Below are 15,027 nucleotides of genomic sequence, written 5' to 3'. Positions count from 1 at the left end.
AAGTTAGAACATTTCGAACTTTAAGTGTGTAAAATGTGGGAGTTTGGAAGTCGAAAAGTAGAGGCCTGTGATAGAATGGAAGAGGTTAAATGACAAAGGAACTCTTAGGTTGTACCCAGGGTAATAAATGGGACAAGTACAGAAGCAAGATAGGAGTCCGGAGGAGGGGTGAATGAAATAACGAAGAGCTTTTATCTAATGTGATATGCTCTGAAATTCCTGCAAAAGCGTAATGAGTTGGGTGGTCTCACAGTCGTGTGTTTTGTGTTTTACAACAGATTTAGCAAAATGAGCTCTCCCGTAATAGTATTTAAATTTTTTTTAGCATCTAGATTCTCTGAAATTGTTTGTATAATGCACCAGCAGTCACACAAGTGTCAACTAAGTTGTCAGTGTCAGACTTTCTCTGTGGAATTCAAAGCTTTTTGGCAAGACAGGGAGCTGATGGCCTTTTGTTATTGCTGGTCTCTTAATTCAGAGACCAGGTCATGTTCTGGGAATCTGGCTTCAAACTCTATCATGGCAGATGATGTAATTTTAATTCAATAAAAATCTGGAATTAAGAGTCTAATAATGACCATGAGTCCTTTAGTCTATTTTCCCTTTAAGGAAGGAAAGACCAATTAGGGATTGGTAATAAATGTTGGCTTAGCCAGTGACTCTCTGATCCCGTGCATGAATTTGTTTAAAAAAAAATCCTACCAGCTAATTTAAACCACCAATTAATTATAAAAGCAGATAAAGTTGAGATAATTTTAATTTTCTAAAATATCCCTGATTTAAAGAAAATTACCTTCAATTACTCAGCTGTGGTAACATGCTATTTTCTCACCTTGAAAGGTGATGTTATTGAAAGCAGAGTTGCCAGACTGGAATCTATTTCTGGTCTTTCTCTTGCTATTGTGAAGGTGAACAAATGTATTTTTCTATGTTGCTGAATCACAGCAATTTAACTGGAAGCATTTGTTAAATTGTGCCTTTATTGAAAAAGCTAGAAGTCCATGAGAATTTTAGTCACACGCAGCTTCAACAGTGTACTTGTTGATGGAAGAATAAAGTTGTGTTAAAGATGTGCATGTTGGCATTTCTGCTAAAACTTGGTAAAAGATTGTCAATGTTCCAACACTGAAATGGACCATTTTAGCTCATCAAATATTCATGTTTTTCTCCACACAAGCCACTTGTTGACTCTGATTGTGTTCTCCATCATCATCACGAAGACCCCTTATCAAACAGTGGAAGGGACAGGGAGGGCTGGGAAGGGAGTCAGGGAGGCAAAGTTATTTGAGTTGGGCGGCACGGTGGCTCAGTGGTTAGCACTGCTGCCTCACCGCGCCAGGGAACCGGGTTCAATTCCAGCCTCGGACGACTGTCTGTGTGGAGTTTGCACATTCTCCTAGTGTCTGCGTGGGTTTCCTCCGGGTGCTCCGGTTTCCTCCCACAGTCGAAAGATGTGCAGGTTAGGTGAATTGGTCGTGCTAAATTTGCCCGTAGAGTTAGGTGCATTAGTTAGGGAGAATGGGTCTGGATGGGTTACTCTTCGGAGGTTCGGTGTGGACTAGTTGGGCCAAAGGGCCTGTTTCCATACTGTAGGGAATGTAATTAATCAAATTGGAGAACTCAGTGTTGAGTCTTCTAGGTTGAAGGCTGCCCAGGTGGAAGATAAGGTGGAAGATAAGATGTGGTGTGCTTGGTTGGTTGTGGCAATGGTGGAGGCCAAGGACGGTCATGCTGGAAAGGGAGTGGGAAGGGGAATAAAATGGGCGGTGACTAGGAGGTCCAGTCAGCCCCTGCGGGCCTGGCTGCAGTGCTCAGTGAACCGTTTCCTGAGTTTACATTTGGTCTCCCCAGTGTCGTGAAGATCACATCGGGAGCACCAGATGCAGCAAACTCGGTTGGAAGAGAGGCAGGTGAACCTCTTTCACCTAGGTGGGCTGCTTGGGGCCTGAAATGGAGCTGAGGGGAGTACCAGCAGGTTTTGCATCTTTTCCAATTGCTGGGGATAGTCCCTGGGGTGCAGGGGAATCGGTGGGAAGAGTGGCATAAATCAAGGACTGTCAGAGGGGTCAGGAGGGGAAGATGTTCTTGGTGGTGGGGTCTAGTTGAACTTGGCAGAAATGTTTAAGGATGATGTGTTGGATGCAGTGACTGGTGGGGTGATAGGTGAGGACAAGGGAACTCTGTCTTTATTGCGTTTGGGAGGCGGGGAGTGTTTACAGCAGTGAAACCGGGAATGGAGGTAGTGCGGTGTAGGGCTGTCTGAATGACAGGAGGAGGAAAAGCACATTATTGAAAATTAGGTAGACGTCTGGGATGCTTGCAAGTGGAATGTCTCCTTGTCAGAGTAGATGAGGCAGAGGAATTGGGAGAATGGGAATGAGTTCTTGCAGGATATTAGCTGGGAGGAGGTGTAGTCCTGGTTGTTGAGAGTCTGTGGGTTTGTAGTCAAAGTCTGTCTGGAGACTGTCGCCAGAGATGGAATTGGTGAGGTCAAGAAAGGAGAGGGAGGTGTCTGAGATGAACCAAGTGAACTTGATGGCAGGGTGGAAGTTGTGGGCGAAGTCAATGAACTGGGTGCGGAATGCTGCACTGATGCAGTCATCAATGTAAAGGTGGAAGAGTTGGGGCACAGTACCTGTGTAGGTCAACCTCTCTCTCTTTGAAAGTCTTCACATACCAAATGTGGGTTTCCCTTCAAATAGCTGATCCCAATCCACATTCCCCAGCTCCTGTCGAATTTTGGTATAGTTGGCCTTCCCCCAATTTAGCGCTGTTCTTTTAGGACCACTTTTGTCTTTGTCCATGAGTATTCTAAAACTTATGGAATTGTGACCACTATTCTCAAAGTAATCCCTGACTGAAATTTCAACCACCTGGCCAGGCTCATTCTCCAATGTCAGGTCCAGTATGGCCACTTCCCGAGTTGGGCTATTTACATTCTGCTCCAGAAAGCCCTCGTGGATGCTCCTTACAAATTCTGCTCCATCTAGACCCCTAACACTAAGTGAATCCCAGTCAATGTTGGGAAAGTTAAAACCACCTATCACCACTACCCTGTTGCTCCTACATCTTTATAATCTGTTTACATATTTGTACCTCTATCTCTCACACACTGTTGGGAGGCCTGTAGTGCAGCCCCAACACCGCACCCTTCCTATTTCTGAGCTCTGCCCATAATGCCTCACTGCTTGGGTCTTCCATTGTACCCTCCTTCAGCACAGCTGTGGTATCCTCTCTGACCAATAACGCAACTCCTCCACCCCTTTTACTTTCCTCTCTATCCTGCCTGAAGCATCTATATCCTGGGAAATTTATTTGCCAAACTTGCCCTTCCCTCAACGAAGTCTCAGTAATAGCAATGACATCATACACCCAGGTACTAATCTAAGTCCTAAGTTTATCTGCCTTACCTACTACACTTCTTGCATTAAAATAAATGCATCTCAGACCACCTGTGTCTTTGCATTCAATATCTGCTCCCTGCCTACCTTTCCCCTTAATCACGCTGACTTAATTATCTAGCTCCTTACAGGCTATAGTTACTTTCTCCTTGCTGTCCACTAACCACCTCATTTAGTTTCTGTTCCCCAGCCGCATTAGTTTAAACCCTCCCCAACAGCGTTAGCAAAAGCACCCCCACGACATTGTTTCCAGTCCGGCCCATGTGTAGACCGTCCAATTTGTAATGCAGCTTTGAACTCTCACCCAACAGCCTGGTGCTCTTTTCCTGTGCCTAATGTGTAACTTGTAAAAACAAAAGGATCATATCAGACCATTATATCTCATGGCTTGAAGGACCTTGCTGTGTTTATTTAGTTGCTGAATTGCAATAGTAATTGCATATCAAATATACCTAATTGGTTATAAGTGTATTTTCACATCCTGAGGTCTCAAAATACAAATGCAAGTCTTTCCATTCTTGAGAGAAGCAGTAGTGAAAGCATTGTACAAGTTAGCATAGTCCTCATTCTTCTGTTTCTGGAGATGAAGTTTTTGGAGGATTTTGTTCTTTGCAGCAGTACTCTCATTTAATCAGGTGGAAATGTTCTTTTGAGTTCATGCAGGAATTCTGGTCATTTCATTTTGTTAGGTCTTGGCTGTTAGCTGACTTGCCAAGAAAGCTGAATGAAGCAACCATTCTTTTGAGACTCTGCACAGAGTGTGCAAGGGCCATGTTAAAACAATTAATTGCACATGCCTCACCTCACCCAAACTGTTCAAATTCCACTTGCTGTCCAACAGGTGCTACAGCAGTACATAGTTACTTGTATCTGGCCCTTCCCATGCTTCTGGCTTTGTTGGAACCAGGTACTTGGGAGGTACTTGCAAGGCTCAGACTTGCCCTGAGGTACAAATGACTGCAGACCATTACACTGTATAACCCTGATGCCCACCACCATGATGAACTAATTAATCACCCCCACAAGTGCTCTGTGTTGTATGACCCCCTCCAAGATTATGCCCTCCTTCTTCCAGTAAGTGGTGATTTGAAATAACTCCACAGAGGCAGGTGTCCTGGCACCAAGTCACCCTGTATCTAAATGTGGAGAGTCCTTGACACAGATCCAACCCCCTTAGAGCCAGCTCGCTGAGGGAATGTCTCTCAGTCCTGTTTCCATTTGTAGGTCACGGTTCCCTGATTGGGGCTGTTAATCTGGCCCAATCAGGGAATCTCTGTTCTGAGGCTGACCTTAACAGAATCACTCCATCCCTCCACCTCTGAGTTTAAGGGCATGGGCTGGTTTTTGTTTCTGTACCCCTTCCTGGGCCATATTTGCACCGGGTCAGGTTCTTCCAACTCTGCCTTTGATATGGGCAGCATGTAACACACAGTAACTTACTACTTATGCCTGGAGCGTCTCTGAAGGAATTCATTCCCCTCTTCAGGCAACAACGGTGTCGAGACAGTGACATCGATAGTGTCCATCTCAGGTTCCAAGGTATCTTCAAAGTGTGATGGAAAGGGAGAACCTACAGGTTCAGGAATAGTCTGAAAGGCTGTCGACGAACCGGACATATTTTGCTCCTGCGCTGTTTGCACGTTTACAGCTTTCATATGGTTCATGTGCTTGCTCAGGACCATCGCACCAACCAGAACTGGACCTGACCTTGTGTCAATCATGCCTCTTATCCATGCTGGGTCATTCCTCTCATTGCCGCGCCAAATTTTGTCCCCTGAAGTGAGCTGTTTCTCTTGCTTAGCAGAGTCTTGAGTCTGGCATTAGGGTTCCTGATGCCATTTCGCCTCTGCCCCCTGGTCCAGAGAGATCAGACTTAACCTGGTGCGGAGTCTTCTCCCCATTAGCAACTCTAGAGCTAGCCCTGTAGTTTACATGGATGGTCCTGTTATCAAATAGGAGCCAGGATTGTTTGGTATTTAGTGAAACTGTAAGCCTGCCTTCAAAGTTTGGATTGCTCTTTCTGTCAGACCATTGGACGTTGGATGGTATGTACCTGTCCTTCTATGACGAATACCATTCGACTTCAGGAATACTCATTCCCTGCTGGTAAATGATGGCCCATTATCTGTGATTGACACTTCTGGGAAAATGTGTATTGCAAAAGATGTGAACAACTTTTCTGTTGTCCCCATGTTTGACAAATGAACACTATCCACATCCAGCCACTTTGAGTAGACATCTACAGTGACTAAGAGCATTAAGCCCCCACGAGAGAACCTGCATAGTTGATGTGTAACCAAGACTGGGGTTTACCCGGTAATTCCCAAGAACGTGGGGGAGTTGCTGGTGATAATTTGTATCCCTGTTGGCAATCTGGACACTGCCCCAGCAACGTGGCTATGTCTGCATCCAGTCACGGCCACTAGACATTACTTCTTGGAACAATCACTCTTGCTCCCCATAGTATTATGCCATCCTCTACTGTGATCTGGTCTCTCTGGGTCCAAAATGGCTTCAGTTCTGGTTGTGACAGTCTGTTGGAGTCCCCATGACCACCAGCTGTTTGTTTTGCCAGCACCAGATCGTTCTGCGTCCAAAGTCTGATATTGTCAGCTGTAACTGGAAGGGTGTCCAGAAAATGTAAAGCCATTACAGACTCTTGCAGTGGCAGTACTACCAGTGGTGTTTTTGTCAGTGGGAGACCAATCAATGCATCTCCATTTGCTACTTGACCTCCTGGATAATGTTCCAGCTTCTAATTATATGTACTTCATGTTAGAGTCCATCACTGAATTTTGCCTGAAGCTATAGGTGAGACTGATCTGGATCCCTCGGACAGAATGTCTGACACCCCTGTTCTTATCTGCCAGCCAGGGCTCCCTGATCAGACCCGATTAACATCTCCAAGCACTGAACTCATCTCCTATGACGTCCACCTGGCTGACCTCCTTACAATGACTACACTAATATCGTTCTTCCTCCTTCTTAGGATTCCATGCTGTACATCTCTATGATTCTATATATGCTTCAGGAAATGTATGTTTTCAACTAATTTTCTTTTGTTGTTTGTTGCTCCGGTGCAGTCTTGTCATGTTTCAAAGCGATTGCTAGGTTGCATTGTACCACATATCAAGATTTTTGCCAAGTGCAGTGGGAAGCTTTGATCTATTCAACAGCCGATGTATTGTTTTACTAAGTGTTTCTTATGGCACACAAGTTTAGATGTGGCGCGATTTGCTTTGTTTAATATCTGGCCAGTATCCATTGTTTAGAACCTGCAAAGAGGCTGTGTCCATAATAAAATGATATATTATACTTGTTGGCACCACTAATTCATTTTGTTGCAGAATTTAATATTATGTATTGTGATGTGTAAGATTATTACAGTTGCCAGCATTAACTATGTTTGCACTTAAGGTTCATTGTTAATTTTTCTGATTGGGCTGTTCTTAATGAGCAGGGAAAGTTAAAACAAAATGGTCATTGCTTTCAAACCAATACAAGTACCTGAGCTCTGAAATTCAGCCATGGTAGTTCACCCACAAGTGCTCTCAGGATTATGATTTGCACACTTATGTTCTCCAGATTATAAATTATTTGTAAATTATTTTTAAATTTGGAGGTAACTGAGCATGTCCTGCTTAGTTGGATATAAGGGGCATATATTTTATTTCTGAATTTGTAGCATATCAGATTGATTCCTGAAGTTTTCTGTTTCTCTAGAGCATGAAAGCTCTGGTTCCAGAGCTGATAGAAGGTCCACTTTGTCACAAAGTGCCAAGTGTCATTGTTTTAATGTAATTGATTATAACCACGTAGTCTCCACTTTACAGATCTCTATCTTGTGGTGGGCTACATTTGTGTGACAGGAGCCTTCAAAAATATTATTCCTTTTTCTGAAGGGAAAGCATCTGTGCCAATTCGTTGCGTGTTAAGTATCACTGTTTCTTGGCAACCCATAGTTTACAAACGGTGTATTTTAGACTTAAATAAACTGTAGCAGTTTCCTCATTCTTTTCGTTTTGTTGCTATGTAATTGGTATGTGCTGAGTTTGAGCTGCATGTTCAGAATTTCTCCAGTGGCGTGCAAGCAGGCTGCGGCAAACAACAGAAATACACCTGACTGACCAACACATTTTTTGTTGTATTTAAGTATGTGTATCAGGAGCCATCAGACTGTTTCGATCCCTGAAGGCTTAATGCTCTTTAAGTGACTACTATCATCTCTTGGGTTACTTTTGCAAATACCGGAACTGTTGGAAAGTACAAGTTGCTATGGCAAAGTATGTCCAGGGAGAAATTAAATTAAAGCATCAGGGACTTGAAGGGGATTCATGCTATTTGAAGTTAATCGTTTTGGTTGGCTGTCACATCAAAGCATAACCTTCAAAAAGTTCTTCAAAAGCTGCCTTGAGTATTATTGATTATTGCTTATAAGTTCAGTTGAATGAATAAACTGTAACTTGCCCACTCTTGTAGCTACTTAAAACTGAGGGATGAGCCCATCAGATCAGGAACATTTGCTTCCTCTTTTCAGGTGGAACAGGTGTCGGGGATGTTAGAGTTGCAGCCTGCATTGGTAGGGGATTCGATATGTACTCTGATAGGTTATGGACAAGATTGTGATTGCTATAATGTCGTCTTCCACAGTTCAGTACCCGGATACATTATTGACTAGATTTGCAGATCCAGATCGAATTCTGGAGGAGTATATGATTGTGATAGTGTGCCTCCATCTTTCTTGTTAAGGAATCAATGCATTTAGTAGGATGGCAGGAAATCGGACCTTGGGTAAAAGATTTTAAATAAAAATTCCAGCTAGTGCACTGAGATTTTAATCTCCAAAGCGCGAATAGTTTTGAGTATTTAATAAGCTCATAGCCTTTACTGCAAGTATTTTTAAAAATGACATAAAGCTACCCCTACTACATAGGGGAAAGTGAGCACTGCAGATGTTGGAGATTAGAGTCAAGATTAGAATGGTGCTGGAAAAGCACAGCAGGTCAGGCAGCGTCCGAAGAGCAGGAAAATCGACGTTACGGGCGCGGGCCCTTCATCAGGAATGAGGCTGGGATCCTTGGGGGTAGAAACATTCAATGGGTGGGGGTGAGGCTGAGGAGAAGGTAGTTGAGAGTGCAGTAGGTGAATGGAGGAAGGGGTAAAGGTGATAGGTAGGAGAAGAGGGTGAAGTGGGTAGGTGGGAAGGAAGATTTGACAGGTGGGACAGGTCATGAGGATGGTGCTGAACTGGAAGTTTGGAACTGGGGTAAGGTGGAGGGAGGAGAAATGATGAAACTGGTGAAGTCCACATTGATGCCCTGGGGTTGAAGGGTACCGAGGTGGAAGATGAGGCATTCTTCCTCCAGGCTTTAGGTGGTGAGAGAGTGGCAGCGGAGGAGGCCCAGAACCTGCATGTCCTCGGCAGAGTGGGAGGTGTAATTGAAATGATTTGCCATGGGGTGGTGAGGTTGATTGGTGAGGGTGTCCCGGAGATGTTCCCTGAAGCGCTTTGTGAGAAGGCATCCAGTCTCCCCAGTGTAAAGGAGGCTGCATAGGGAGCAACAGATGCAGTAAATGTCGTTTGTGGGAGTGCAGGTGAAACTTTGATGGATATGGAAGGCTCCTTTGGGGCCTTTGATGGAGGTGACGGGGAAGGTGTGGGTGCAGGTTTTGCAATTCCTGAGGTGGCAGGGCAAGGTGCCAGGAGGGGAGGGCGGGTTGTTGGGGGGTGTGGACCTGACCACAGAGTCACTGAGGGAATGGACTTTGCGGAAAGTGGATACGGGCAGGGAGGGAAATATATTCCTGGTGGTGGGGTTCACTTGTAGGTGGTGAAAATATCATTACTTCTAACACATGATACTTGTAAATAGGACATATCAATTTAATTATATTCCCAATTCCATGCTACCTTCTTTTTTTTTGACTGGGCAAATGAATAATGTTTTGGGCTATGGAACTTCAATCAGTTTGTGTTCAGGCCATACTGAATTTTTATGGTGTTTTTATACTTTGCCACAAAAAGGGAGCATCCTAAGATTTTTCTTGTTTCATGGGGCGAGAGGATCACTGGCAAAATCAATGTTTGTTTTCCATCTTATTTGCATTGAGTGTCACTCTGACAAGCCAAGGAACTATAGATCGGTGAGCAAGTCGGTGGTGGGCAAGTTGTTGGAGGGAATCCTGACATGAACATGTATTTGGAAAGGCCAGGACTGATTAGTGATAGTCAACATGGCTTTGTGCATGGGAAATCATGTCTCACAAGCTTGATATTTGTTTGAAGAACTAACAGAGAGGATTGATGAGGCAGAGCAGTGGATGTAATGTATATGGACTTCAGTAAAGCCTTCAACAAGGTTCCCTGTGGTAGACTGGTTAGCGAGGTAGATCTCATGGAATACAGTGAGAACTAGCCATTTGGATACAGAACTGGCTCAAAGATAGAAGACAGAGGGTGGTAGTGGAGGGTTGTTTTTCAGACTGGAGGCCTGTGACCAGTGGAGTGCCACAAGGATTGGTGCTAGGTCCACCATTTTTTTGTTATTTATATAAATGATTTCAATGTATACATAAGAGGTATAGTTAGTAAGTTTGCAGATGACACCAACATTGAGGGTGCAGTGGACATTAAAGAAGGTTACGTCAGACTACAATGTGATCCTGATCAGATGGGTCAATGGGCTGAGACGTGGCAGATGGAGTTTAATTTAGATAAATGCAAGGTGCTGCACTTTGGAAAAGCAAATCTTAGCAGGACTTATACACTTAATGCTAAGGTCCTGGGGAATGTTGCTGAACAAAGAGACCTTGGAGTGCAGTTTCATAGCTCCTTGAATGTAGAGTCGCAGGTAAATAGGATAGTGAAGGTGGTGTTTGACATGCTTTCCTTTATTGGTCAGAGTATTGAGTACAGGAGTTGGGAGGTCATACTGTGGCTGTACAGGACATTAGTTAGGCCACTTTTGGAATATTATGTGTAGTTCTGGTCTCCATCCTACTGGAAGGATGTTGTGAAACTTGAAAGGGTTCAGAAAAGATTTACAAGGATGTTGCCAGGGTTGGAGGATTTAAGTTATCGGAAGAGGCTGGGGCTGTTTTCCCTGGAGTGTCTGAGGCTGAAAGGTGACCTCTGAGGTTTATACAATCATGAGGGGCATGGATAGGGTAAATAGACATAGTCTTTTCCCTGGGGTGGGGGAGTCTAGAACTAAAAGGCAAAAGTTTAAGGTGAGAGGGGAAAGATATAAAAGGGACCTAAGGGACAACATTTTCACATAGCGTGGTGGGTGTATGGAATGTGCTGCCAGAGGACGTGGTGGTGGCTGGCTCATTTGCAACATTTAAAAGGCATCTGGATGGATACATGAATAGGAAGGTTTTGGAGAGATATGGGTCAAGTGCTGGCAAATGGGGCTAGATTAGTTTGGAAAATCTGGTCGGTATGGGTGAGTTGGCCCGAAGGGCCTGTTTCCATGCTGTATGTGACTCTTTGACTTAGTGTATCCTGCTTGGCCAATTCAGAGGTGGTTGGGAACCAGTCACATTGCTGCGGATCTGGAGTTACATTTAGGCCAAATCTTGTAAGGATGGCAACTTCCTTCCCTGAAGGATATTAGCAAACCCAGATGGCATTTTACAATTGGATATTCCATGGTTGCCATTATTAATGCTAGCTTTCAATTCAAATTCTTTATTATTTGAAGTTGAATTCTACCAGCACTCGTGATGCGATTTGAATTGGTGTTCGCAGACCATTAGTCTGGGTCTCTGGATTACTAGATCAATGACTTTTCCACAACCCTGATACCTTCTTCCTAGAGGTCGATTCGCTCAGTTAACTGGATTGTGTGTTTGCAGTTCAATTCACATGCTGAAGTTATCCTGAAGGTCCCATCTTCTCAACCTCACCCTTTGCCTGGGGTGTGAAAGCTCTTCAGTGAAACTCTGTCTTCTCATCGGAGACCAGCCTTGTGGTCTTCTGGTACTATGGTGACTTTACCTTCACACTTAATATCTTGCCCCTTCAGTTAAAGTGGAAGTTACATACGAAATACAAAGGTACGGTTATGAGCTTAGAATTTTACTTTTGAAATAGGTGCCTTCTGTCATATCTGAGATATCCAGTCATTCAAAAATGTGGCATGCTGTTGCAACTGTTAGCTTTTTAAAGGTTTTGAGTGTTGGTAAAATTTAGTTTTCTTAAAAGCAATTGTGTATGATTCCTCCCTCCATTCCTGTTTTAGGTAAGAAGGAAACAAAAGTCAGGTTTAGTTTTGGGAATTAAGCATTCCTTTCTGTAAATTTCTCAAATTTAGTGCAGCAAATTCCCAAGGAATGCTCTTTATGACAGTGAAACATAATTAGAAACTCATCACTTTTTATCCATTGCAAAGGGCTGACATAACCAATAAAATTTAACATTGAATCTGAGGTTTCGGAAAACTATGCTGGCGGTCTCCACATCATTACGGGGGTGGCAGGCTCCACAGTGGGCCATTTCTGTAAAGTATTTTCATTTTGGATATGTTTCAGTAATGTATTCCAACAGCGCGGGTTTTTTTTCAATTTAATTCCCTGTAATTCCTTTTTGGAATTAGATTTCCTCTTGCGTCAACCCGTGAAACAATTGCTGTTCAGCCAAAGGTGCTGACTGGCGACTTGCTTCCACACCAGCTACCTCACCAAAAAAAAGTCCTGTGATCCATTCTTTCTCCTGCTTTTCTGGTGTAGTTCATGTGTATTTCTACAGCTATGAACTATAGGCATGTATCCCAGACTCTACCTTTTATATCATGGAGTTTCTTTGAAAAAATGTTTCGACAAGAAAGTTCTATCAAAAGTGTAACAGTTTGTATCTGCTCCCCAGTATTTCCAATTCTCGACTTAGCTTATGCTGCATTTGGCTTCAATTTAAATTGCCAGGATTCCCTAGTGCCTCACTCGGTTCTACAATTATATCAGCATTTTTTTCTGCATTCCAAAAAACTATGCCTGGTTTCATTGCATGCAGCTGTTCATGGAACTGTTGCAATTTCAAGTGATATGTCAAACGTCAAACAACTTTTAAATACTTGTATTGTGCAGTTAATGCAAGTAGAGGTGCTACACACACGTTTATTTTTCCCACATATATATGAAACCGGTGGAAATGGTTAGTCCCCATTGATTATCTGCCCAAATGATAAATTTGGGCAGGAGTTCATTGTACTTACATTTCACTGTATTGTAACATGCCTGGATGAAACTAATGTTGGCTAACTGCTTTTATAAAGCTTGAATTCTGATGAGCCCATTGGTTCTGGACTTGACCATGCCCAGTTAATTTTGCAAACCACAAAGTGCTCCAGTAATCAATGGCCCTCAATACATCAGATGCAGCTCAATTGGCACTGAAGTAAGCTTAATACTCAACCATATCTTTGATTCTTTTCACCTTGCGTTATGAGTGAGTCTTGCTTGAGACCGATGTGAAGTATTTTTTGTATTTTGGTATCTTGCCCATTTGCAATTTCAGAAGATTTCTTCGCATTAAGTAACAATTGGAACACCAGTTAATGGATTGTTTTGAACTGATGGGCACGACTTGAAGAAACTTTGCAGAAGCGTGAATATTTGCAGACATTGTCGTGCAGGATCCTTTTTAAAACATGGGCAATGCTGACAAGGTTGGAATTCCCCATCTACCCCTAGTTAAGACTTGAGTGGTTTGATTGGCCATTTCAAAGGGCATTTGAAACCACATTGCAGTAGGTCTGGAGTCACACGTAGGCCAGACTAAGTACGGATAGCAGATTGTCTTCCCTGAAAGTTATTGCTGGAGCAGGTAGATTTTTAAGAGTCTTTCAAAATCGAGGTGTTCATAAAGATCTAGGTGCTCTTGTACAGCAGTCAATGAAAACAAGCATGCAGGTACAGCAGACAGTGAAGAAAGCTAATGGCATGCTGGACTACATAACAAGAGGAATTGAGTATAGGAGCAAAGAGGTCCTTCTGCAGCTGTACAGGGCCCTGATGAGACCACACCTAGAGTATTGTGTGCAGTTTTGGTCTCCAAATTTGGGGAAGGGCATTCTGGCTATTGAGGGAGTGCAGCGTATGTTTGCAAGGTCAATTCCCAGAATGGTGAGACTATCATATGTTGAAAGATTGGAGCGACTGGGCTTGTATCTGCTTGAGTTTAGAAGGATGAGAGGGGATCTGATTGAGGCGTATAAGATTATTAAAGGATTGGACACTCTGGAGGCAAGAAGCATGTTTCCGCTGATGGGTGAGTCCCGAACCAGAGGACACAGCTTAAACATGAGGGGTAGGCCATTTAGAACAGAGTTGAGGAGAATCCTCTTCATTCAGAGAGTGGTGGATATATGGAATACTCTGCCCCAGAAGGAAGTGGTGGCCAAGTCTCTGGATACTTTCAAGAAAGAGATGCATACAGCTCTTAAAGATAGTGAAATCAAGGGTTATGGGGATAAGGCAGGAACAGGACACATGAAATCCTCCTTTTCTCTCACTATTCTCCCACCCTTTTTCTCAGATGGAAGTTTGAAATTTTTACAATCAGTGGTGGTCTGCTTTGGTTTGAAAATTTACTACTTTTATTTCAATGATTCATTCATGTAATGAGTATTGGTATCTAGGCCAACATTATGATCATCTATGAACATAATGGTGGTGCTGGCACGACGGGCCGAATGGCCTACTCCTGCACCTATTATATATTGAAATGGTTACTTCCATTGACATTTTAAATGAAAAATTCAAATTCTCTAACCGTTTAAAGTATGATTTGAAATTTGTCTTTCTACTGCCAAGATGTTTAGGGGAATGTAGTGATGTTTATTACATGTTGCAATTACCTTGTTTTTGCTTGTTTTCCAGATTCAGGATTGGTTGTCCCCAGTATTTCTTATGACTTGCATAAGAAGTTGCTGGCTACTGCTGAAAGGCATGGCCTGTCACTGGAGCGCAGACTGGAAATGGCTGGAGTGTGTGCGAGCCAAATGACACTCACACTGCTTGGGGGACCTAACAGGTACCTCTAGGGCTTATGGAAAGTGCTGTCATTCTTTTTAATGCGCATTTTGTTTTGTATCCAGTCAGTTTGTCTTAGCAAGAAACTTCTATGCTTGTTGGGAAAAATGGACCTTCCCTTTCACTGTTGGTTTGAGTTTCTAGTGGTAGCAGCAAACTTCAATTCCTGCATTCATTTGGGATAAGCAGTTTTAGTGAGTCTCTACCTAATGAGAATTAGTCTGAAATACACACTTGAGCCACTGTGATATTCTTGAAATGAGGGTGAGTTTTTGTCAATCCCTGACTGCCTTGAGTGACTTACCAGGCCATTTGAAGGGCAATTAACTGTTAACATCATTGATCTGGGTGTGGAGCCACATCTAGTCCAGACCAGGTAATGACGGCAGATTCCCTTTCCTGAAGGATAGTAGTGAACTGGATGGATCTTTATGACCAGCCGGGATAGTTTCAGGGTCACCAGTACTGAGATTATGTTTCATCCTAGTTTTTATTCATAGAGCTCTAAATATGACTGGGTGTCACGGTGGGATTCAAACCCATTTCCTCAAAGCATCAGCCAGGATTACCCAGTTTGCAGCAGCAACATCAC

The 15,027-nt window shown here is 43.2% G+C and overlaps 1 protein-coding gene across 2 annotated transcripts in view; it reads left to right on the top strand.

The window, feature by feature from the left end:
* The window catches only part of edc3 (enhancer of mRNA decapping 3 homolog (S. cerevisiae)), a 118,392-nt gene that overhangs the window by 87,858 nt on the left and 15,507 nt on the right, over positions 1 to 15,027 (top strand). For both annotated transcript variants that reach the window (XM_043680252.1, XM_043680253.1), the window contains exon 5: positions 14,283 to 14,436. In XM_043680252.1, coding sequence (XP_043536187.1) covers positions 14,283 to 14,436 — 154 coding nt within the window. The remainder of the gene's footprint in view (positions 1 to 14,282; positions 14,437 to 15,027) is intronic.

Source organism: Chiloscyllium plagiosum, chromosome 40 (genome assembly GCF_004010195.1).
Source record: "Chiloscyllium plagiosum isolate BGI_BamShark_2017 chromosome 40, ASM401019v2, whole genome shotgun sequence".
In the NCBI taxonomy this organism is placed as follows: Eukaryota; Metazoa; Chordata; class Chondrichthyes; order Orectolobiformes; family Hemiscylliidae; genus Chiloscyllium; species Chiloscyllium plagiosum.
This window is presented reverse-complemented; position numbering and strand designations above follow the sequence as displayed.